Source organism: Theropithecus gelada, chromosome 2 (assembly GCF_003255815.1).
Source record: "Theropithecus gelada isolate Dixy chromosome 2, Tgel_1.0, whole genome shotgun sequence".
Classification (NCBI taxonomy): domain Eukaryota; kingdom Metazoa; phylum Chordata; class Mammalia; order Primates; family Cercopithecidae; genus Theropithecus; species Theropithecus gelada.
This window is the reverse complement of record NC_037669.1, coordinates 102,162,159-102,186,420: the sequence shown is the minus strand read 5'-3', so window position 1 is coordinate 102,186,420 and position 24,262 is coordinate 102,162,159. Positions and strand designations below refer to the sequence as shown.

General features: G+C 38.7%; 1 protein-coding gene across 3 annotated transcripts in view; it reads left to right on the top strand.

Moving 5' to 3' along the window:
- OXSR1 (oxidative stress responsive 1) overlaps window positions 1-24,262 on the top strand; it is a 90,635-nt gene that overhangs the window by 29,269 nt on the left and 37,104 nt on the right. For 2 of the 3 annotated variants that reach the window (XM_025376986.1, XM_025376987.1), the window contains exons 4-5: window positions 5,849-5,990; window positions 20,995-21,050. In XM_025376986.1, coding sequence (XP_025232771.1) covers window positions 5,849-5,990; window positions 20,995-21,050 — 198 coding nt within the window. Of the gene's footprint in view, window positions 1-495; window positions 598-5,848; window positions 5,991-20,994; window positions 21,051-24,262 lie in introns of all 3 variants that reach the window. The other variant, XM_025376985.1, reaches the window with a different exon arrangement.

Sequence of the window (24,262 nt, the reverse complement as noted above, 5' to 3'; positions counted from 1 at the left end):
TTCCTATCACTATGCTGGTTGGTTTTTGCTTGCATGTGTATTTTGTGGGGAGTATGATTTTCCATCTTAGAATGTAGAGTTACAGAAAAGATAATCCATATTTGTTTAGTTTGCAATTTTATTGCTATATCTCACTGAACACCATACTTCCCCAGAAAGACTGTAAACAACATAAGGCTTTAGAATTAAATTTCAGTTTTTCTACTTAGCAATTGTATGTTATTGGGAAAACTCTTTCAGCTCTTTGAAACTTTTTACTTGTTTGTTGAATGGGAATACCTTTCTGCATTTCAGGGTATTGATGAGGAGTATATGAGATGATACATGTAAATCACGTATCATGTGCTGTGCTGACATGTAATAGGTGCACAAGAAATTTTAGTCATTAATAGTAATAAGCCCTTGCCATTTGATGCTTTTCAGTGTAGCCAGAATCACCTTTTTGTTTCAATCCCATTAGTGACACACTGGAGAAACTGGATTGCTTTGTTAAAGGCCCTGTTCATATGATGGTTGGAAGCCTTGCTAACACCTACCACCTTTCAAGATGGTGGTCAAGCATGGTTCTTTCAGTATGGAGAGATATGGGAGTATTAGGTAATACTGTGTCTTTCGTTATTGATCACCTATAGCATAATTTTCTTTATTTGTAATTTATAAGAATATGTAATACAAAATTTTTAATGTTTTGCAAAAAAGTCCTCTGATGAATGGGAATGAATTGTCTGCTTAATTCTCTCGTCCATACCTGTATGCCAGCCTATGCTTTCTGCTACTCTTAAGCAGAACGAGTTTTTTTTTTTTTTTTTTTAAGAATTCCTGTCCCTCTCTCAGTGAGTATATGTCTTGATCATAGAAGGGGCAGGACATGTAGATGGGTGGGATGTTTTTTAAATGTAGCTCTTTGTCCCTCTTGGTCTTAGGTTTTCTGGGACATTACCCAATTTTTCTAGCCTAGCCCTCAGGAGATTTCCTGGAGGATAATTTTCAAATGTGTTCCAGTTAGTCATAACTCTTTTTATAAGTGCTTATATTTTAGATGATCATTACATCTAAACCTTTTAAATATTAAAAATTTTGCACTTTTTAGGAAAATGAAATCTTGCTTTTGTTGTTATAAAATAAATAAACATTTAAACTGAGGTGATACGTTAGGCAACATTTAGAAAACAAAAATTAGAACTAAGCACACACAGCTTACTTTTTTTTTTTTAAAACAGGAGGAAGATGTGTCAGGATTATAGCTTAATTAAAATGACATTCATCAAATACTTACTGGTCTCCAGTACATTGGTGAATAAAGCCATCAGATCCTTGCTCTTGTGGGCTATGGGAACAAATTCCAGGAGAACTTAACCTTATTGAGGGAGAACAGTTGCAGTGGGATTAACAAGATTTGCCTCTGGAGATGATGTCCACCTGAGATCTAAAGAATAAGTAATAATTGGCTGGGTGAGGTGGCTCATGCCTGCTATCCCAGTGCTTTGGGAGGCCAAGGTGGAAGGATTGCTTTAGGCTAGGAGTTCAACAGCCCAGCCTGGGCAATATGGCAAGACCCTGTCTCTACCAAAAATAAAACAACTAGCTAAGCTTGGACCTGTAGCCCTGGCTACTTGGGAGGCTGGAGGATAGCTTGAGGCCAGGAGTTTGAGGTTACGGCAAGCCATGATCTTGCCACTACAATCTAGCCTGGGTGACAGAGTGAGATTCCGGAATGTCTCTAAAAAAAATTAAAATTAAAAAGAATAACTAATAATTAGCCAGGTGAAATGGAGGCTGGAGAAGGATGGGAGATGTGATCTAGCTAGAGAGAATACTGTGAAAACGGGGATGAAGACAGGATGGAGTGTGTATATGTCTTGAGAACTGACAGATTCACAGTTGGAACAGAGAGAATGAGAGAAGAGGACTCTTGGAAGAGGCTTGCTGATAAGCAAAGGCTCCCCAAATTAAAAAATATAAATAACCAGAGTTAACAGAAATATGTATAGGGTACCTTCTTTCACATCAACTTTTTTAGTTAGAATATTGAAAACAAAAGCGTAGTTTTGATTTAGGAACATTGTACTGATGTAGAATTTAATAAGTTAATTAAATCATAAAATGAATAGTGAGTGTCACTTTTATCCCACCAACCAGGTGTACATCCTGGTTAAAATAAGTTTAATTGTGTCAATATTATAATCATTTAATGATCCTTCCTTATAACTGTAATATTCCTATCTTTGCTAATTAAAACTCTCATGTTGAATGTTGGGATTTATTACTACAGGAAGTTAAGCTTTCGAAGTTAGAAGCACTTTTGGTATAAATAGCTATTTCCAGTTTATTAGCACCAAACTGCAAATGTAAGCTTTTTAGAAATCAAAGTAATTAAGAAAACTTCTGAGAGGAAAAAAGAGTTATCTGTAGTACTTAAAGGGAGGAAGTGTAGAAATGCAGAAATCTAAGGTAAATTCACTGTCTGAGATAGTTGTTTAAGGCTGCCCTCAACTTTGTCTTTTTCTAAGAGATAAAGTGCATGGTGACTTCCTTGATCTAAAGGAGGACCCAGATAAAATGTCTGATATTAATAGTGACCAGCTTTGGATGTTCAAGCAACAATGCAGGGTTTTAAAATTTCTATAACATCTTTTGGTCTAAAATGGAATATTCAGACCAAGCAAACTTTGGCCCCTTTGAAACCTTCTGAGGCTTAGGAAGACGTAGTAGTGGCTAAAGATTGATTAAAACTTCTTAGAGATACCAGTAACTAAATTGAACAACTTGATTTTATATTTAAAGAGTATCTTTTGATACTAGTAAAGTGAGGAAATTAATTTGTTGATGGGGTCATTAGTTTCAGTTATTTTCAGACTTAACAAGTGTCTGAAGCCAGCAGCCACTTCACTACTTTGTCAATATTATTTTTGTATTCTATAATGATTTTATTGGACAATTAAAGTTTTGCATTGCTTTTTAAATGTTCCATGCCACAGGCCTGACAGGGGATTATTTTTTGGGAATAGATGATCTACATTTAAACTTTTTGCTTTGTTACAAAATTTGTACCAAATACCCTGTTTCCCATTATTTGATTTATTTACTTTTACTCTGAAAAATGTTTGGATTTTAATGAACAACTTTCATCAAAGTAATCTAAGTTGTTAAATGCCTTTTAAAATCCAGCTTCTTGGGCCCTCCCTCAGTTCCCTTGAATGACTGTCTTATAGGGCCTAGGAATATGCATTTTTACTAGCTTGCCAAGTAATTCCTTCACACATTAAAGTTTGAGAACAGATATCCCTATATACTATTTCTTACAAATTGTGCATGAGGACAAGATACTACATACGCGGTTATAAATTTTCCTTATTATTCCTACTTTAGGTATTAATTGAGTCATTCAGTGATAATCTGCCCCCTTTTGCTTAGCATATTTTCTCTTCACCTTTCTCTTAGCTGACATGAATTCTTCATAATTTTGATGTTTGAGGATGGAGGATTATAAACACCGTCATCGAGTTAGAGGCTACAAGAGGCTTAGAAAACCAAATGGATAAGAAGCAGGGGATCTTACAGGACCATTATCTCTCAGTTAAGGATGAAGGTCTTAGTGACGATTCCTCCATCCATGAGAATTACATTGTTGGGAGGAGTTTGAAACTGAAGATAAATTGTTATGCTAAAGAAGGGTTTCTTACATAAACTTTGTTCAGAATGTCTGTTCTGGACATACACTAGAGATGTGCATTGCTTTAATCTCCCCATTGATCATTGGATGATGTGAAATCAATAAAAATCTAAAAGTTTGAAAAGGAGTTCCTGCTTCAAACTCTTTACAGACTTAGTCACTTTTTATGTACCCCAAGATATTTGATGCTGCATTTATTTGATCTACCAGACTGGAAGTTCCCTTAAAGTCAGCAATCATGTCATGTATATCTTGTCTGTCTTGTCATATTTGGTGGCACCCAGTCTTAGATCTCACATGTAATGTAATAGGGCTTAATTGTTAAGTAGATAAGTTGTGTTAATTTTTCATTTCCAGTAGAAATTGGTTTTCCTTTGCATTCCCTATTTTAGGTATTATGTTATAAATAGTGTTTATGATAATTTTAGGTATTACATTATAAACAGTGTTTATGATCAGTGTTAATATAATTGTTTTCTTACTAAGCAGTACTTATGTGACCTGGATTTCTTGAACAGTGAAACATGTGGCCCTTTGGTATAATCACTTTGCTTTGGGGATTAATGTGTGGTTGATTAAGCAGAACAAACTTCTTCCTGAGGTCTCTCCCCTTCTGGATCACAAACTTTTGAATTCCAGCAATGGAGAGGGGAAAGAACCACTGTAATAATGTGTTAGGAAAACCTGTCTGGAAGCTGTCTGGATAGTGAGCCTCTCTGGTTCACTCTCTTCAGAGAATAAACTGCCTATGTCCTATCAGAAGTGGAGAGTATTAGTGGGCAAGCCTCAGGGAGGAAGAGGGATCTGAGAATCTTATCTGAACTTTCAACCAGTTTCTGTTTTCAACCCTTTCCTTCACTCCTTCCTCACATATGGTACTTGGTGTGTGTAGTTCTGAGCCTTTCTGGAGCTCTGGGTAGGGATCACTTTGTCCTAAATGGCATAGCTCCTCTGCAAGCACTGAAGTTCAGATTTCTCCACTGTGCTTATTTACTTTTTCTTTTTCTGCTATCTTCCAGAATATTGTTGCCATCTCTCTTCTGTTATCTTTCCTGTTCTCTTTTTAAATTATGGGTTTATGCCTTTTTAACTAAGTTTACCAAGTTAGTGGATTTTAAGTAGGAGCTAAAATAAACTTGTGTTCAGTCCTTCATGTTTTTGAGAATTCCATCTTCTTTCTATGTATTTGGAAGTATATTTTTTCTTGTTAAGTGTGTGAAGTAAAAGTACCCAGTAGGGCAAGTTTTTAAGAGAACTGTGTAAGTGGTTGTTTTGATTTTAGTCTTGATCATTGAGGTCTTGTACCAAGAAATGGGTATTGAATATTTTCTGTGCAGTCTATATAATGTTCTAAACTTCTTGGCACAGTTGCTAATATTGTTTTGTTTTGGTTCTGTGATTGTTATGGGCCATTATATGGCCAGAAATCTTACAAATTTTCACCAAACTTTTTACTGATTATAATCTTCAGTTTTGGTAGTCAGCACTGTGCTTTTAATTACCATATAGGTGTCTTTTCCTCCTCTGCCTTCAACCTTTAGTAGGAGCATTATTTCTTATCCTGGGAAGTTTAGGATTGATAACACGTCTGGACTGTTACTTAAAAAGAACTGTAATTTTTATTCTTTTTGTATTTATCTTTGCCTTAGCTATTTTATTTCTATAATTTATTAACCTGAAAAATAATTTTAGTCCTAAGTTAGTTTGTGTATGTATGTGATCCTTACCCTCCAAGTATTTCGCTCCTGATTTGATTGGCATTTCAATTGTATTTTTATATCTTTAGTCATACAGCAGTGCATATTCTAATCTGGTGTCAAAAGCCTGCATAGGTTTGTGGTATCTTATAATAGTACTGACGAGCATGGTTTACCTAGGGATTATTTAGGGGCAGTTAAATACTCTCTACTACCTCTTCAGATTCTCTCTAGACATCCAGAGGAGATGCTGGCATAACATACTATTTGAATATTAGCAGGCTACTTTTTTGTTTTAGATTGGAATTGAAAATAAGTTACTAATTTTAAACTTCTATATTTCCTCATATTTGCTGTTTTTTTCATTCCTGCACAATTAAGTTTATGAGAAGGTTTACATGTGTTTTGATTCTAAAATGGATCTGAATTATATTGAATGATTTAGAGATTTTTAGAAAATTATGTCTTCTGTTTTCAGGTTCTGTTCTGGATATTATTAAGCACATTGTGGCAAAAGGGGAACACAAAAGTGGAGTCCTAGATGAATCTACCATTGCTACGATACTCCGAGAAGTACTGGAAGGCCTGGAATATCTGCATAAAAATGGACAGATCCACAGGTATGTAAAAGACAACACTCTTGTGTTATATCATCTCATTAAGGCCATTCCCACTCTTTTACAGAATCATGATCTCTGAGTGTTATCATAGCTCTTTGTATCACTAGTTTTAGTACACTGTGGTTAGAGTCTTAATTATACAGCTAGTAAACATTAAACAAGTACTTTAGTGAAACCAGAAAATATAAAAACAGGAAAAATTCATAATTTCTTATCAAAAGGCAATCACTTGATAACATTTTGGAATATTGCTTTCCATTTTCTTTTATATGGTTAAAAAATATCTAAAACAATACTGTATATGTAATTTTGTCTGTTGCTTTTAAAATTTTACATTATATCTCAGTGTTTCCCTAAATTATTAAAAACTTTTTGTAAAATAACATTTTTTTAATTACAGCCTTTTTTTCTTTTTTTTTTTTTTTTTTTAAAAAACAGAGTCTGTCTTAGTCACCCAGGCTGGAGTGGCATGATCATAGCTCACTGCAACCTCAAACTCCTGAGCTCAAGTGATCCTCCCACCTCAGCCTCCTCAGGCTAATTTTTAATTTTCATAAAGATGGGGTCTCGCTATGTTGCCCAGGCTGTTCTTGAACTCCTGGTCTCAAAGCGATCTTCCTCCCATGGCCTTCTAAAGTGCTGGGGTTACAGGCATAAGCCACTGTGCCCAGCCCTTTTTTTTTGTTCTTTAATAAATAAGAACATTTTAATATTTCATGATTCTATCTAAATGATCTATCTTAGTAGCTAAGTGCTCTGTTTAGGTTTTGTGTATAGGCCCTGGCATACTATTGTGAGCTATGATTCCAATGATAATTTGATTTTTAGAGCCCTTGCAGTGCTTTTCTAGTCTGATTTTTTTTTCTCCTGGCACTGTGGGGACTTCCATTCAATCCTTGATCATGCCATCTATGGGAGTGGAGTGGATTTCCCTGGGCTGGTTGCTGCCAAGTGGAGAATACGTGGTAGATGCTGGACTCAGGACTTACGGGTCTGTGGGCACTCTCCTAGTCCCATCATGTGGACTCCCACCTGGTGCCAGTGGGGCTTCCATTCAGTCCCTGTTGATATTGCCTGTGGGGATGGAAGGCTATTCCCTTAGACCATTCTTTGCTCCTGGGTGGGGAGTTGGGAAACACTGGACCTGCGTAGTCCTTTGCTGCTGGGTGGAGGGCTAAGAGATGCCAGCTGTGCCGACTGGTGCTACTGATGTGGGTGATGTGGGCCTACTGGCTGTACTGCATATGGGGGAAGGGATGAAGTCCCCTGTCTGCTCTTTATTGGCACTGCTCTTTAGGCATGGTGGGCTCTCCTGCAACTCCAAGTATGGAGTCAGGGATGGGACCACCTATTAGATTTCTGCTGGACTGCCCCTTTTCTGCTCCTTTAGGCAGAGAGAGAGCAGGCTTGGGGCTCTTTTTGATATATGTCAGTCAATAGTTCTGGATTTCAGGGCTCTCTAATGACCAGTCTGAGTTATAGCAGATTAAAGGAAAGCTCAGGAAACTTTTTTTTTAAACCTTTCCTATGATGATGAAAAACTCAGAAAACATAATGCCATGTTGTCGTTCAAGTTCTGAGGCCTGTAGCCACTCTGTTTTCCTCTTTTCTCCTTTCAGAGTTCTTTTATGATTGTCTGTTGGATTATTTCTGGGAATTTTAGATATATTTAAAGGGGAGGAACAGGGAAGCGTAAACCTACACCATTTGGTTTGGGACCAGAACTAGTCCCTGGATTTGGAATGGAGACAATTTTATTTAAATCTATTTTGTTCCTGGGTTCAGATTCTGAGTGTGTAGTGTGACATATTTTTATATGATACATGGAACCATTCTCCAAATATTTTATGTTTATATTGCTTTTAACACTGTGATGAATACTTTCCTCTGTGATTTTTATAATTTTTAAAAGTCTGGCTTTCCATAAAACACATTTTAAAGAATCTTAAAAGACATTGCCAAAGTGCTTTTCAGAAATGTAGTGATTTATACATCTATTAGCAGTGCATAAGAATGGTAGATTCACTGGTCCCTTGCTAGCCTTGCCTATTAAAAATTTTAATTTACACATTTCGATACATGAAGAATAGTATCAATTTTGACATCTTGGATTATTAGTGAGGTTGGACACAGATTTATATGAAGGAATTGGTATTTCCTGTTGTGACTCATCTGCTTGTGATTTTTGCCTGTTTTTCTTTTATTTTGAAATGGGGTCGTGCTGTGTTGCCCAGGCTGGTCTTGAACTCCTGGGCTCAGGCATTCCTCCCACCTCAGTCTCACAAGTAGCAGGGATTACAGGCATATGTTACTGAGCCCAGCTCAACTTTTGCCTGTTTTTCTACTGGTATCTTCCTGCCTTTTTTTTATCCTGAGCTTTTTATATATTAAAAATTACTCTTTCAGCTTGGCATGGTGGCTCATGCCTATAATCCCAGCGCTTTGAGAGGCCGAAGCGGGCGGATTGCTTGAGCCCAGGAGTTTAATACCAGCCTGAGCAACACAGTGAGACCTTGTCTCTACAAAAAAGTTCTAAAAAATTATTCAGATATGGGCCGGGCATGGTGGCTCATGCTTGTAATCCCAGCACTTTGGGAGGCCGAGGCAGGCAGATCACAAGGTCAGGGAATTGAGACCATCCTGGCTAACACGGTGAAACGCCATCTCTACTAAAAATACAAAAAATTAGCTGGGTGTGTTGGCGGGCGTCTGTAGTCCTTGCTACTCCGGAGGCTGAGGCAGGAGCTTGTAGTAAGCCAAGATCACGCCAGTGCACTCCAGCCTGGGCAACAGAGCGAGACTGTCTCCAAAAAAAAAAAAAAAAAAAATTTATCCAGATACGGTGGTGCACGCCTGTGGTCTCAGCTACTCAGGAGACTGAGGTGGGAGGTTCAAGTGAGCCCCAAAGTTTGAGTCTGCAGTGAGCTGTGATCATGCCATTACACTCCAGCTGGGGCAACAGAGCAAGACTCTGTGTCAAAAAGAAAAAAAAAATTACTCTTTCCGTTTTTGTCTTTTAGTTTTGCTAAAGATGCTGTTTGGGACTTGGGCTCCAAACAGGCAACTTGTAGAACAAAGGGACAAGAGGGAGTCAGGTTATTAGAGCATGAGTAAAATCTTGAAAACTGGATGAGGCTGATGGAAAATCAAGACAGGTCAGTGGATTAGTGATCTTTGAAGTCAGAGTAGTCATAGTAGAGTAGTTGAACAGTTATCTCGAAAGATAGGAGAGTGGGGTGTCTGAATTAGTAATTTCATAATTGGGTCAGTTTTGGTGATAACAAGATAAAAAACGGAGGAAGTAGATGACCCAGGTAGAGTGGAGGAGGGGGTCTTTAGAGATGGCATCAGTGAACTCAGAGGCAGGATATTACGTGGATTGTCTCTGTGATTGTTAAAAGTTTCTTGAGATAAGGCAAGATGACTTGGAAAGCAAGACTTAATGAACAACAGAGACAGTATAATATTAAAGCTGGGTGGCATGAGTTTGAAGGGAACTGACTTTTCTTTTTCCTTTTTAGAGACAGATTCTCTCTCTGTCACCCAGGCTGGAGTGTAGTGGCATGATTGTAGCTCACTTGCAGCTGAAACTCCTCAGCTCAAGCAATCGTCCTGCCCCATCCTCTCCAGTAGCTGGGACTACAGGCATGTGCCACCATGCCTGGTTGTGGGCGAAAGATTACCTAGGTACCAAGGCAAGAGACTGAAGGCACAAACTGTTTCAGTATAATAAAGAACATAGTTAGAATAAGAATAGTCATAATACAAATTAGATATAGAGATGATCATGGACAACTATCAATTATTTTTATAAACATTAATCATTAGCTTTTAATATTACTCTTTGTTACATTACTAATACAATCTAGGAATAACCAGCGAGTATAGAGTCAGGTGCTGAAGGGGCATTGTGAGAAGTGACCTAGAAGGCAAGAGGTGAGCCCTCTGTCACGCCCCCATAAGGGCCACTTGAGGGCTCCTTGATCAAGCGGTAACGCCAGTGTCTGGGAGGACACCCATTACTTAGCAGACCGCGAAAGGGAGTCTCCTTTCCTAGGAAGAGTCAGGGAACACTCTGCTCCACCAGCTTCTTGTGGAAGGCTAGATATTATCCAGGCCTGCCCACAGTCATCTGGAGGCCTAAACCCCTCACTGTGGTGCTGCACTTCAGTGGTCACGCTGCTTGTCCATTTTCATGTTCCTCCCGTACTCCTGGTTCCTCTTTGAAGTTCGTAGTAGATAGCAGATAGCGGTAGAAGGAATAGTGAAAGTCTTAAAGTCTTTGATCTTTCTTATAAGTGCATAGAAGAAAACCCTGATGTATGCTGCCTTCTCTCTCTGCTTCGGCTACCTAAAAGGGAAGGGCCTCCTATCCAATGATCACGTGACTTGCTTCACCTTATCACTTAGAAGATTCACCCTCCTAGGCCGGGCGCGGTGGCTCAAGCCTGTAATCCCAGCACTTTGGGAGGCCGAGACGGGCGGATCACGAGGGCAGGAGATCGAGACCATCCTGGCTGACACGGTGAAACCCTGTCTCTACTAAAAAATACGAAAACTTAGCCGGGCGAGGTGGCGGGCGCCTGTAGTCCCAGCTACTCGGGAGGCTGAGGCAGGAGAATGGCGTAAACCCGGGAGGTGGAGCTTGCAGTGAGCTGAGATCCGGCCACTGTACTCCAGCCTGGGCGACAGAGCGAGACTCCGTCTCAAAAAAAAAAAAAAAAAGAAGATTCACCCTCCTTACACTGCCCCCCTTGTCTTGTATGCAGTAAATGTCAGTGTGCCCAGCCGTTCGGGGCCACTACTGGTCTCTGCGTCTTGATGGTAGTGGTCCCCCAGGCCCAGCTGTTTTCTCTTTATCTGTTTGTCTTGTGTCTTTATTAATTACAATCTCTCTTCTCCACACACAGGGAGAACACCCTCTAAGCCCCATAGGGCTGGACCCTACACCTGGTTAATTAAAAAAATTTTTTTTGGTAGAGATTGGGTCTTCTTGTGTTACCCAGACTAGTCTTGGACTCTTATAGACTCATAGTGGAACCACCTTGGTGGTCTTGGATAAGATCCTGGGGAATTCTCTGATTACCAGGCAGAGACTCTTTTTCTCTTTCCTTGCTTTCTCCCAAGCAAATGTAGTCTCTCTGTCTCTGGGCGGAGCTGTGTGGAGCTGGGGGAGGGGTGACACAAGCACCCTTGTGGCCACCACCACTGGGACTGTCCTGGATCAGACTTGAAGACATCACAGCTCTGGGTCTCCCCCAGGGCCCATGGTAACCACTACCCAGTTATTTCTTATGTTGTTCAAGGCCTTAGGGCTCTGCAATCAGCAGATGGCAAAGCCAGCCAGGCCTGTGTTCCTCCTTTCAAGGCAGTGATTTTACCCCTGCCCTGGGTGGGTGCAGAGATGCCATCAGAGAGCCAGGACCTGGAGTCAGAAACCTTAGGAATCTACCTGGTCCTCTGTTCTACTGCAGCTAAGCTGGCATCCAAACCACAAGACAGAGTCCTTCCCACTCTTCCCTCCCCTTTCCACAAGTAGAGGAGTCTCTCCCCATGGCCACCACTGCCCCAAGCTCATGGCAAGTACTGCCTGGCTACCCCCAGTGTTCAGTTGGGGCCCAAGAGCTCTTCAGTCAGCTTGGGGTGAATGTTGCCAGTCCTAGGACTCTCCCTTCAGGGCAGCTGGCTCCCCTCTGGCCCAGGGCAGGTCCAGAAATGCCATCCAAGAGCCAAGGCCTGGAATTGGGGACCCCAAAAGTCTGCTTGGTGCTCTACCCAACCGTGGTCCAGCTGGTAACTAAGCTGCAAGACAAAGTCCCCTTTACTCTTCCCTCTTTTCTCAAACAGAAGGAGTCCCTCCGTGTAGCCACCATAGCTTGGAATGTGTTGGGTCACACCTGAAGCCAGCATGTCTCTGAGTCTCACCTAAGGTCCACAGCAACTACTGCTTGGTTGCCACTGCCAATTATACAGGGACCAAAGGTTCCTTAGTTAGCAGGTGATGAATCCTACCAGAACTAGGTCCTTTTCTTTAAGGCAGTAAATTCCCTTCTGGCCCAGGGTGTGTCTAGAAATGTCATCTAGGAGCTAGACTCTGCCTGGTACCCTGTTCCACTGTGTCTGAGCTGATATTCAAGTTGCACAACAAAGTCCTCTACTCTTCCCTTTACTCTCTTCAAGCAGAAGAAAGGAGTCTCTCCCAGAGCTGCAAGCTATGCTGCCTGGGGTAGGGGGAAGGGGTGGCACAAGCAGTCCCTTGGCTGCCCCATTGGTGTCTCACTGGGTTGTATGCTCTGCAAGTCCATTGGCTCCAAGTCCAGTACAGCACCAGAACTTGCCCAGGAATTGCATTCTTTGTAGCCTTGACTGCCTTACAAATTTATTTAAGACCCCAGAGCACTTTAGCCTGCAGAGGCGCGACTTGACAGAACTCAGGTTCTGACTGCTGAGATGCGCGATTCCCCCTGGCTAGAGCCGGTCTAAGTGCTTCCTCCATGGGTGCTGGCTAAGCTCTACCTGGCGTTGCTTTCTGCTGTGACAGAGCAGCACTGAGTTCCAATGCAGGCACAGATTCTCCCTCTGTGCCCTGCAGCTACTGCCAGGGGATGGGGAAGGGGTGGCATTGACAATTCAAGACTGTCTTTCCTATCACCGTTTAGTGTCTCTAACAGTGATGTGAAGTTGAAATCAGGTACTGTGATCATTCACCTGAGTTTTGGTTCTTAGGAAGGTGCTTTTTCATGTAGGTAGTTGTTCAATTTGGTGTTTCTGTGAGGAAGATGATCAGAGGGTTCTGTTTGGCTGTCTTCCATTGGATTTTTCTGTGGGTTTAGAAATGAACATTTTCTAAGTTCAATTTCTGTTTTCCAGTTTGCCTGGGTTTCATTTTTGGGTAGGCCCTTTTGTCTCCTATATTCATGTGCACATCCTCAGGGTTGGCCAGGAGTGTGTGAATAGCAGGGGCCTCTTTGTCTCCACTGTGTACCTTTGGCCAAGAATATGTTTGTCTCTATCTAGACTGCTACGACAGGCTAGTAGAGCCACTGTTAACCCTCTCCTGCTGGTCACCCTTCAGAATGTCACTTTAGTTGACAGTGTCACTGGGTATAGGTGTTGCCTACCATGTCCAATCAAAGGAGCCTCTTTTAACCGTGACAGAGAAGCTGCCAGTCTTCATGGTCTGTCTGCCGTAGAACCTCCATGCTGACTGAGCTGGGCTAGGAAGTGTTGGGGCTAGTCCCAGAGCAGAACACCATAGAGTCTCAGTGTTCTTACCTGAAGTGCAGCTGTTTTTCAAGCATAAAATGTTTCTCAGGTTGAGTTCCAGAGCACCGAAATGGTGGTTTTATCATATTTGTCCAGCTTTAAGATTGCTTTTTAAGGGGGAGGATTTATCTGTTTTCTTCGCTCAGCTGTAGCTGGAAGACTCTACTCTTCATGTGCATTTGGTTGCCTTGAGATTGTCATAAGAAATAAATACATTTTTGTTCTATCTAAAGAAATTCCTGAAGAAAATCTCTAAAGAAAAAAGTTATTATATTTTGTATTCTTAAAATTAATTTTGAAACAAAAAACTTTATATATTATCACATGCATGGGTAATACATTGCTATTATTAATCTTACTTTGCTGGTGAAAAAAGAAGTCTTATTAGGGGATTTGCTTGAGCTTATACAATGGGTCTATAGAGTTTTTCAGTGGCTTATAAGCTAACTGAGGGCAATTCTGAATGGGAATTCCCAGGACAGTTTTAACAGTGACATTATGTCAAGATAATGTTTTTGAAATGGCAGCATTTTAGGCCACTTTTAAAAAGGATGTTACTCATTTAGTTAAATGAGAGTTGATACATTATGCAAAGTAGATGTTATACAAAGTAAAGCAGAAACTGAATTTCTTTGTGCCTGAAATTGATATGAATCCACTCATTGCATTCTTAAAAAGAAAAAAAAAGACAATGACCCTAAATGTATACTTCAGTGTATATTTTGGGTTAATTTTGCTATTCACTATAGAAATTCTAGATTTATAAAGGTTTAGGAAAAAGATACTTTCATCAGTGTTCTGAAGTAAAAACTTTGACTTGAGAAAATAGATACATGGATATGCTAAATAAAAGAGGACAACACAATATATTTAAAATTAATCTCAGNATACATGGATATGCTAAATAAAAGAGGACAACACAATATATTTAAAATTAATCTCAGTGGCAGACTAAAATTCTATTGAGTTAGTGACCAAAAAAATGTAACTGATATTAAGTCGATGGATACTCAGCTTCATTGGTTAGCATAGTCTTTCTTAGCAGTCTTTAGAAGCAGACTGCCTAGATTCAGATCCCAACCCTGTCACTAATTGGGTGACCTCTGGCAAGTTACTTAATCTCTTTTGCCTTATTTTCTCATCTATAACGTAGGGATGCGATAGTATCTATCTCATAAAGTAGTTGTGAAGATTAAATGAGGTAATATATACAGTGCACTTAGAATAGTATTTAGCACACAAGAATCAGTGAACAGTCGTTGTCATTATTTTGTACACCGGAGGGTGGCAAACCTTTTCTGTAAAGGGCCAGATAGCAAATATTTTAGACTTTGTGGGTGAGATGTTCTCTGTCACCACTACTTTGTTTTTCTGGTATGAAAGCGGCTATAGACAATCTGTAGCTGAATAGGCATGGTTGCATCTTTTACAGAAACAGGCAGTGGACTGGATTCAGTTTGTGGGCTGTAGTTTGCCAACCTCTGATTTACAGGGCTATAGAAGATTATTGTTTTTCTTTCACATAATAGTCTGGGCATAAATGACATCAGTTCAGTATGATGACTCCATGGAGTCAGGGACTCAGGCTCTGATTTTATTGCTCTACTAGCTCTAAGTTCTTGCTTCATGACCCAAGTTGATTTCCACCACATCCACATTCCAGCGGAAGGAAGGAAGGAAGGAAGGAAAGGGGAAATAGAGGTTATGCCATTTCCTATTAGCAGTGGTTCTCAGGACATTTAGCAATACCTGGAGCCATTTTTGGTTGTCACAACAGGGGCTGGAGTTGGGGAGTGGAATGTGCTACTGACATGTAATGGGTGAAGACCAGGGATACTGCTAAATTTATCCTATCATGTCCAGGAAACCCCTTACGACAGAATTACCCAGCCCAAATATCAGTAGTGCTGGGATCAAGAACACCTATGTTAAGGGAACAACTAGGAAGTTGTAGAAACCACTTTTGTTCACACCACAGTGGCTAGAACTTTAGTCACATGGTTATATCTATTTTGCATGGAAGGCTGTGAAATGTTGCCTTTCATCAGGATGGTCATGTCCGCAGTAAAAATTTCTTGCTTTCTTTGCTTTCCTCTCCCTCCCCCCTCCCCTCGCCTCCCCTCCCCTTCCCCCCTGCCCCTCTCCTCTCCCCTCGACTCCCCTCCCTTTCCCTTCTGCCTCCCTCCCTCCCTCCTTCCCTCCCTTCCTTCTGCCCTTCCTTCCTTCCTTCCAGACATTGAGGGCCATTTAGTAGTCTGTGGCACTTTTTCCCCCCAAGATTACCTGATGAACATGGAATCAGAACTGAGGTAGTTAATCGAATTATGTTAATTGCTAATATCAAGGTATGCATACATTTATCATAATCCAGAGGACTGGAATTTTCTGTTTTTCAGGACATTTTTTTCTACTTAACAGTGCCGGAAAAAATATTCCCAAATGTTTCTTCTTTGGCCATACCTCATTTTTAGTGATCTGTTAACATGTTAACCAGGTACAAGAGCAATTGATTAGGTACAGTTTTAGATGGAAATTCTTATTGTTTTAAGAGTACAGATGCTTCTTAACTTAGGATGGGTTTATTGGGACACAACTCCATTGCAAGTAGAAAATATAATTAAGTCAAAACTGAACCATCATAAATTGGGGACCCTCAATGTTTCCAAGATTCCTAGTTTATACATTATTCCTTAGAGTCAGTTGTTCTCATTCATCCTCATAAAAAGAAGTTTCTTTTTCTTTTTTTTTTTTTTAAGAAGTTTCTTTTTCTTTGTAAGACTGAAGCAGGTTAGAACATTTAGACAACTAGAAATTAATTACTCATTTTTTCCTAGAGTGGAATAGTTCTGTAGATGACTGATTTTTACCTATCATATATGGATTTTTTTAAAATGCTGTTATTCTAGGCTGGGCGTGTTGACTCATGCCTGTAATCCCAGCACTTTGGGAGGCTGAGGCAGGTGGATCATGAGGGCAGGAGATCAACACCATCCTGACCAACACGGTGAAACCCTGTCTCTACTAAAAATACAAAAAATTAGCTGGGCGGAGGTGGGGTGACCTTTTTACTTCTATAAAGTGACCTTTTTTACTCCTAGAAATGTTTTTGTTTTAAAGATAATTAGATCTTATTTGTTGTAAAGACAATTAGGTCTTAAATGTTTTATAAAGATAATTAAGATCTTATTTTACTATAGCTATACTGTCTAACCTTTGGTAAGCATATTTTTCATTGTGGCCTAATCTTTCAAGGCTCTTGGTTTTATTAGGGGGTTTCAGTTTTAGCTCCTAACCTTATATCGGCCCAGTGCCATGTTTTCTATTACCTGTGGATTTGAAAACCTGAGCCCCCTAGCCATTTGGCCAGTTTCGCTGTTCTGTCTCCCAGGGCTTACCTACTGCTCTACCTCTTAAGTATCTCTTTCATTTCTGAACCTTGAGAATTTTTTCTTTACTTTGCGTCTAGCTGTGTGATATTTTTCCCCTAATTCATCTAGCATCTCTTTGTGCTTGTAGCTAGGGAAGGGTGTGTTTTGGGTCAAGGGCCTGTATAGTAGTGATGAAAGTTTGTTTTCCAATGCACAGTTTGCCATTTAGCTGGAATGGGAATTCTCTGATATTTTAAATCATAGACTTTCAGCCTGGGCTGCATATTGGAATATGGGAAACTTTAAGAAGTATTGATACCTGGGTCCACTGCCAGAAATTTATTTAATTGGTTTGGAGTGAGGCCTTGGCATTGGGACTTTTAAAAGTTCCCTAGGTAATTCTAATGTGCAGCCAAGGCTGAGACCATTACTTAAACTTTAGCAGTAACCAGCTCTGTAATACACTGATACCTATGCTTAGGAGAAAGTTGTTGTATTGGGAAGCAGAGGCAGATATTTTTAGTATGTCTTGCTACTTCTCATATCTTCAAAGTCCACTTGTGATTTCAGGTGGATTTGTATGTCAGCCCTAGTGGATTAGGTAATTTTCCTCTATTTCTACTGTGTTTTCTCTTTGACTTCTAGGCTTTAGAGGTTTTGAGTAGGATGAATAGGTCTCTAAATCAGACTTTCCTCTCTGTATCTACCCAAATATTTTTCCCATTAGAGAGGCTGGCTGTAACAGAAATGTTGGATATTTTTGTCAGTTTAAGATGCTTAAATGTAGTGTGTTTACAGCTTTGGTTTTGATTCATTGCTTTTCTTGACCTTTTTCAAGTTTTCCATAAATGGTGCCTATTGATGAGTAATAAAAATGTTATGGGCAGAAACTTGTGTTCTGTATTAATGAAAAGTCAAGCATGTCTACGATATTCCTTTTAATTTTAGAAGGAATGTGTAACTTTGGGGCAACAGTGACATGTGAGAAATGACATTAAGCAGTAAAAAGCAAAACTCTTCTTGCTACTTAAGAGTGGATGAAGGATTTAGCTTTTGGAGCTGCTGGTTTGCTTGATACTCTTTGTGGCTGAGTAAAAAAGTTCTTTAACTGGGGACTATATTGATTTCCAGATATTTAGTTACAAATCTTTTCCTTGAAAGGTTAGTTGTCCTGTTTTGAGGGCAGGCTGTGGTGTTTTTTATTGTCCAGTTAATTGTGCTATTCTGCTTTTACTCCTGGAAGCTAGTCTACAGATTACACTTTCGGTTTCAAAAGGAAACATGGATTGATTATCTGGGGAATTGATCAGGAAAAGTAGTCATTCGAAGTTTAGGCTCTGCTGAAAATGGATTATTGTCTCTTCATTTACGAAAGACTTGTAAATGAAAAACTTGTAAAACATGATTTGAGTAAGTAATATGTATATATGGCTTTAAAAATTCAAACAGCACAAAATGGTGTATGGTACAAAATAAGTCTTCTCAGCATCACTGATGTTAAATTATATTGATACCATATGCCTTTCCTATGATGTGATGAAAATGACACCTTACTTTTATGGTTTTCCTTACAAAATCCCCTGACACCAATCTAACCATGAGAAAAACATTGTGTATATTCCAGTAGAGGGGTATTCTACAAAATACTTGACCATTACTCCTCAAAACTGTCAAGATTCTCAAAAGCAAAGAAAATGTGAAAAACTCACAACCAAAAGGAGCCTAAGGAGACATGGCCGCTGAATATAATATAGTGTGTATCCTGGGCAGGATCCTGGGACCGAAAAAGGACATTAGGTAAAAACTAAAGAAATCTGAGTAAACTGTGGACTTTATCTAATCATGATATATGAATACTGGTTCATTTATTGTAGCAAAAGTACTATACTAATATGAGATGTTAATAATAAGGGAAACTAAGTGTGAGGTGTGTAGGAACTCCTATGCACTAGCATCTCAACTTTTATGTAAATCTGAAACTGTCCTCAAACATAAACTATTAAGTCTTCTTCCTTTTATGAATCCACAATACCCTGGTCCAACGGGAATCACTTGTTGCCATTTTCTTGTGACTCCTTTGAGAGATATTTTCTGTCAATATAAACATAATGTATGTCTCTGTGTCATGTTTTTCTTTTAAAAAAAATACAAATGGCCACATACTATATTTAGCATTCATTTTTCACTTAATAATGTATTTGGAGATAGTTCCATGTCAACATGTATGTTCATTAGTATTCATAGTAATTTATAGTTTAGGTGTATAACTGGTCTCCTTTTGATGGATAATTAGATTGTTCCCATTTTTTACCGTAACATATTCGTTTATAACCCTGACGTTTGGAACAGAGTTAGGAGGTGGGGAGTGGGGACTGGGGAAGCAGGGAGGGAATAGTCTAGTATTTTTTAGTGTTTGGTTGGCATTTTTTCTTTCTTATTTTATACACTACTTCCCCCCCCCCCCCAGAAGAGGATTTGAGGCAGGTCATCTCCTCAATGGTTATATAATATTTGTTACAAATTTAAATAGTTATTTAAATCTATTTGCAGAATAGCTCCTCCTATTTGAATAATGCCACCTATGTACTAATAATAATGCTAAGTAAGTACAGGTGACTGTAGTAGTATATTAAGATACAGGCCCAGATACAGTTCATGGTGAAATACAGAAGGGAGACAGACCTAGAAATATGATCATATAATACACCTTGCTAACATTATAGTACAGCCTTCTGCAAAAACACAGAGGAGGGAGTGACTAAACTATATTTTCTTCCCCCATTGGGTTTTAGGTGAGCTCAGAAAAGGGAACTGGAAGTTAGTGGTTGACTCAGTTGGATGATCTTTGTCACAGAGGAAAGAGAATGTCCTCTATTCTCTTCTGTTTGTAGTGACTAGAATCTGAGACTAGATTCATGGAGTAAAACAGACTGGCCTGCACTCTGCTTAGTCAGCCTCTGGGAGAACTACCTATATATTGCTTGGGTTTATAAGCAATACAAAATACTCAGTAACGTGTTTTCCTTATGCTTCAGTGTATATTCAGGAAAGGCATTGTATACCGTGGTATGATGCTGCTTCTGCACAGTTGTGAAACTCTTGTTCATTGTTTGCCAAGGAATGGTTATATCTAAACATGGAGGAAAACGGGGACAGGAATAGGATGAAGTGCTATGCTTTTTACTGGCTCCTTTTCATGACAAGACGTTCTTCCATGAGCAGGCCTTGCTTTTCTTGTGTAGCTTCAAGGGCTGCCTTTCTTTTGCTTATTTGATTATGTTTACTTTTAATTACAAAATGACTGTATTCCCACAAGTTATTCAAATACTATTCCCTAGACTTCAATTCCATTAATCTCCACAAAAATCCCATTTGGCAAGGGAAAGGGGTGTGTTTGTGTAACATTAATGATGTCGTATAAAATGCACTAGTCTCTTATTTGATTTGTTCATTTAATAATGTATGTTAGCATTTCGTGTCACAACATGTTGATTGATATTATTCCATGGATGTAATAGAATTAATTTAACCTTTCTACTGTTGTTGGCTGTTACTAGTTTTTGTTTTTTATTACGAATAATGCTGTAGTAGAACCCTCTTGTACTTTCCTTGTAAATTGTGAGAGTTCTAGGTTATCAAGAGATGGTTTTGCTACTCTTAGGATTTGGGGATTTTAAATTTTGCCAAAAACTTGTTTTTGCTGAAAAAAAAACCCAAAAAACTAAGTTGTAGATTTGAATGGATAGTATAATATTGTTTACATTGGGAGAAAATCCCAGATATGTCATCGGTATATATTCTATTAACCAGACTGATAACAGTTGAAAACTTTGGAGAGAGTACTTAGATTTGAGAATGATGGTCAAAGGGATTTTGGCTTTTTTAGTTGTGTTTAGGTTTTCAAAACAAGAATGTTTTTATATATTACTTGTTATGAATAGTTAAAACTATAGAGATGCCTGAGTAGTTTCCATCTTTTTGTTACGGGCATAGAATATTCCCTGTTTTCAGTTGCATACTGATGATTTTAAAAATTTGATAATTCATTGGGGTGTAGAAAAAAAATATTTCAAAATGTAGAATTAGGCGAGGGTCACATTCTTTGGCCACTTTTATCCCAATCAAGAATATTTAATCACTTGTGTTTTCCAGATATTATCATAAGAACCTTTCTAGCTTTCTTTTTAATGTTTGGGTTCCTAGTACCAGTAACTAAAATTTTGCTATTAGTCTTAATATCCTTTAATATAAAATAGAACATTTAAATATTGCTAGTATTACATGAATATAATCAACAATTGCTTAAATTATGTTACTTCAAAGAATAGGTATTTTTTGATACATAACTTTTTTTTTTTTTTTTTTTAAAGAGATGTGAAAGCTGGAAACATTCTTCTTGGAGAAGATGGCTCAGTACAGATTGCAGGTAATGATTAGTATTTCTTTTTATTTGATGTAATGGTCAGTAGAACCACATAACTTATCTTTTATGTTTCCTGAATCAGCATTCTCTCCTGTTCACTGGACCATCTCTATTCAAGATCCTCTGTTAACACATCATAGGATGCCACCGACTCTCAAGATATCTTCTCATACTCATCCTTCATTTCTGCTCTTAGACATTTTTTTCTGACCATTACTTGTTTTCTTCCAGACTATCTGCCTCTTACTTCCATTAAGGTCTTCTGCTATGGGTTCTTGTAGCATTCTGTACTTTCCTTTAAAGGAAAAGTAGTCAAGGATCTTCATTGTGTTTAAGAATAAATATGTTGTATAGAGACTATACAGAGCTGCTTCTGTCCTGGGGGAAATGGAGTATTTGTCAATTAGGAAAAAATGCCTGAGAAGTAGAAGTGCACTTTTGGCAGTTTCAGAGCTGAAGGGATAAGAGTTGCAGTCCAGGGCCTGCCAAAAGTGGCTATCCTGATGAAACACCCCCTCCTCCAGGCTGAGACTCCAGAACAACTGTACCCAGGGATTGTCTAGCAAGCAGATCATCTGAGAAAACCTCAGCTTGGTCCCAGACTGCTAGAACAGTCAGGTGTTTGGCAGGAGGAAGATAATCACCCAAATCTTAAATTATTTCTTCATCTTTAAGAAGATAATTTAGGCGAACATCTTCGTGTCCATGAGGTAAGGAAATATTTTAACCAAGTCACATAAAGCTCTAATATAAAGGGAAAGATTGATAAATTTGACTCCTTTAAAATTAGCAACTTCTAGTTATCAAAAGAGGAACAAATGGTTTATTACTATTAACAGAGTAAAAAGGTAAACCACAGAGTAGAGAAGATATTTGCAGCATGAATAATTGTTAAAGGGCTCAAGTGTAGAGTGTATAAAGAACTCATTGAGAAAAATAAAAAAAAAAAACTAAAAAAGTGGGCAGAAAACTGGCATAGGCACTTCCCAAATGAAGGTATCCAATTATAAATGTAGTAAAAGATGTTCAAGCTTACACTAGTAACTTGTTAAATGCAAAGTAAAATCACATTGTGATAACACATTAAATTGATTGGCCTGGCAAAAACATCTTGACAGTACTAATTGTTGATGTGGGTGTAAAGCAAGGAAAAAAGTCTCATTTCTGATGATGGGAATATAAATTGGTACAACCATTTTATTACATTTGAAGATATGCATGCTGTAAGACTTTGGCTCCTAGGTGTATAGCCTAGAGAAACTCACCCATATGTGTGCCACAGTGTTCATAATCATGACAAGTTTGAAATAATCCCAATGCCCTTTATTAGTAGAATGGATAAATAAATTGTCGTTAATTTATATACTGGAATACCTTTTTTTTTTTTTTTTTTGTGACAGTCTCGCTGTGTTGCCTAGGCTGGAGTGCAGTGGTACACTCTTGGCTCACTGCAGCCTCTGCCTTCCAGGTTCAAAGATTCTTGTGCCTCAGCCTCCCAAGTAGCTGGGATTACAGGCATGCACCACCCCACCCGACTAATTTTTGTATTTGTAGTAGAGACAGTGTTTCTCCATGTTGGCCAGGCTGGTCCTGAACTCCTGGCCTCAAGTGATTCTCCCACCTTGGCTTCCCAGAGTGCTGGGATTACAGGTGTGAGCCCAGCCTGTATACTGGAGTACTATATAATGATGAAAATGAGTAGAACTACAGCTACATACAAAAGCATTAATAAATCATAAAAATATAGGAGATGGAATGGACATGGGTTTCCTTGTCTAGTATGAGTGGCACCATGGCCTGCCACCTGCACAAAACAAGAATTTGGGAACAACTTGGCCTCCTGGCTCAGTCTTTTATTTTTATTTTTTTGTAGTGGTAAAATATACATAACATAAAATTTACTGTTTTAACCATTTTTAAGTGTATGGTTCTGTGGCATTAAATACATTCCTGTTGTGCAACTATCACCGCCATCTGTCTTCAGAACTAGTTCATCTTCCTTGACTGAAACTGTACCCACTAAAAAATAATTCTTCATTCCACCTCTCACCCCAGCCATGGGTGACCACCATTCTTCTTTTTGTCTCCATGAATTTAACTACTTTAAGTACCTAAGTGAACTCATACAGTATTTGTCCTTTTGTTATTGACTTTATTTCATTTTGTATAATGTCTTTAAGGTTCATGTTGCAGTGTCAGAATTTCATTACTTTTTAAAGCTGAATAATAATTCCATTGTATTTATATGCTGCATTTTGTTTATCCATTCATTCATCAATGGGCATTTGAATTGCTTCCACCTTTTGGTCATTGTGAATGCTGCTGCTGTGAACACAAGTGTCCAAATATCTGTCTGAGTTTCTTGCTTTCATTTCTTTTGGGTATATCCTCATAAGTAGAATTGCTGGATCATATAGCTATTCTATGTTTACGTTTTTGAGGAATTGCCGTATTATTTTTCATAGCAACTGTACCATTTTATATTCCCACCAAGAGTGCACAAGAATCCAGTTTCTCCACATCCTCACCAACGCTCGTTAGTTTCTGGGTTTTTTGTTTTTTCAGGTGGTAGCCAGTCTAAGGGATGTAAGGTGGTATCTATCCCATTGTGGTTTTGATTTGTATTTCCCTATTGATTAAGTGATGTTGAACGTTTTCTCATGTACTTATTGGCCATTTGTATATCTTCTTTGAAGAAATAACTCCTTAATTCCTTTGCCCATTTTTAAATTGGAGTGTTTGGTTTTGTTGTTGTTGAATTGCAGAAGTTCTTTACATATTTTGGATGTCAATCCCTTATCAGATGTATGATTTGCAAAATATTTTCTCCCAGTCTGTGGGTTACCTTTCATTCTGTTGATAGTGACCTTTGATGCACAAAAGTTTTAAAATTTTGATTATCTACTTTTTCTTTTGTTGCCTGAAATTTGGTATTATATCTCAGAAATCATTGCTAACTCCAGTGTCATGAAGCTTTTCTCCTATGTTTTAAGTGTTTTATAGTTTAGGGGCCTCTAGTTTTTTCATACCTTATTACAGATAACACTTATTTTAATGTATTATAATTGCCTGATTCCACCTTCTGTATTAGAAGTTGCACAAATGGGGGGACATTTTCTTCCTTGATCATTACTTTTGATCCTGTCACATAGTAGGCACCAAAGTCCACCTTGTACTTTAATTGAAATTTTGTTAACGGAGGAACTAAATGATTT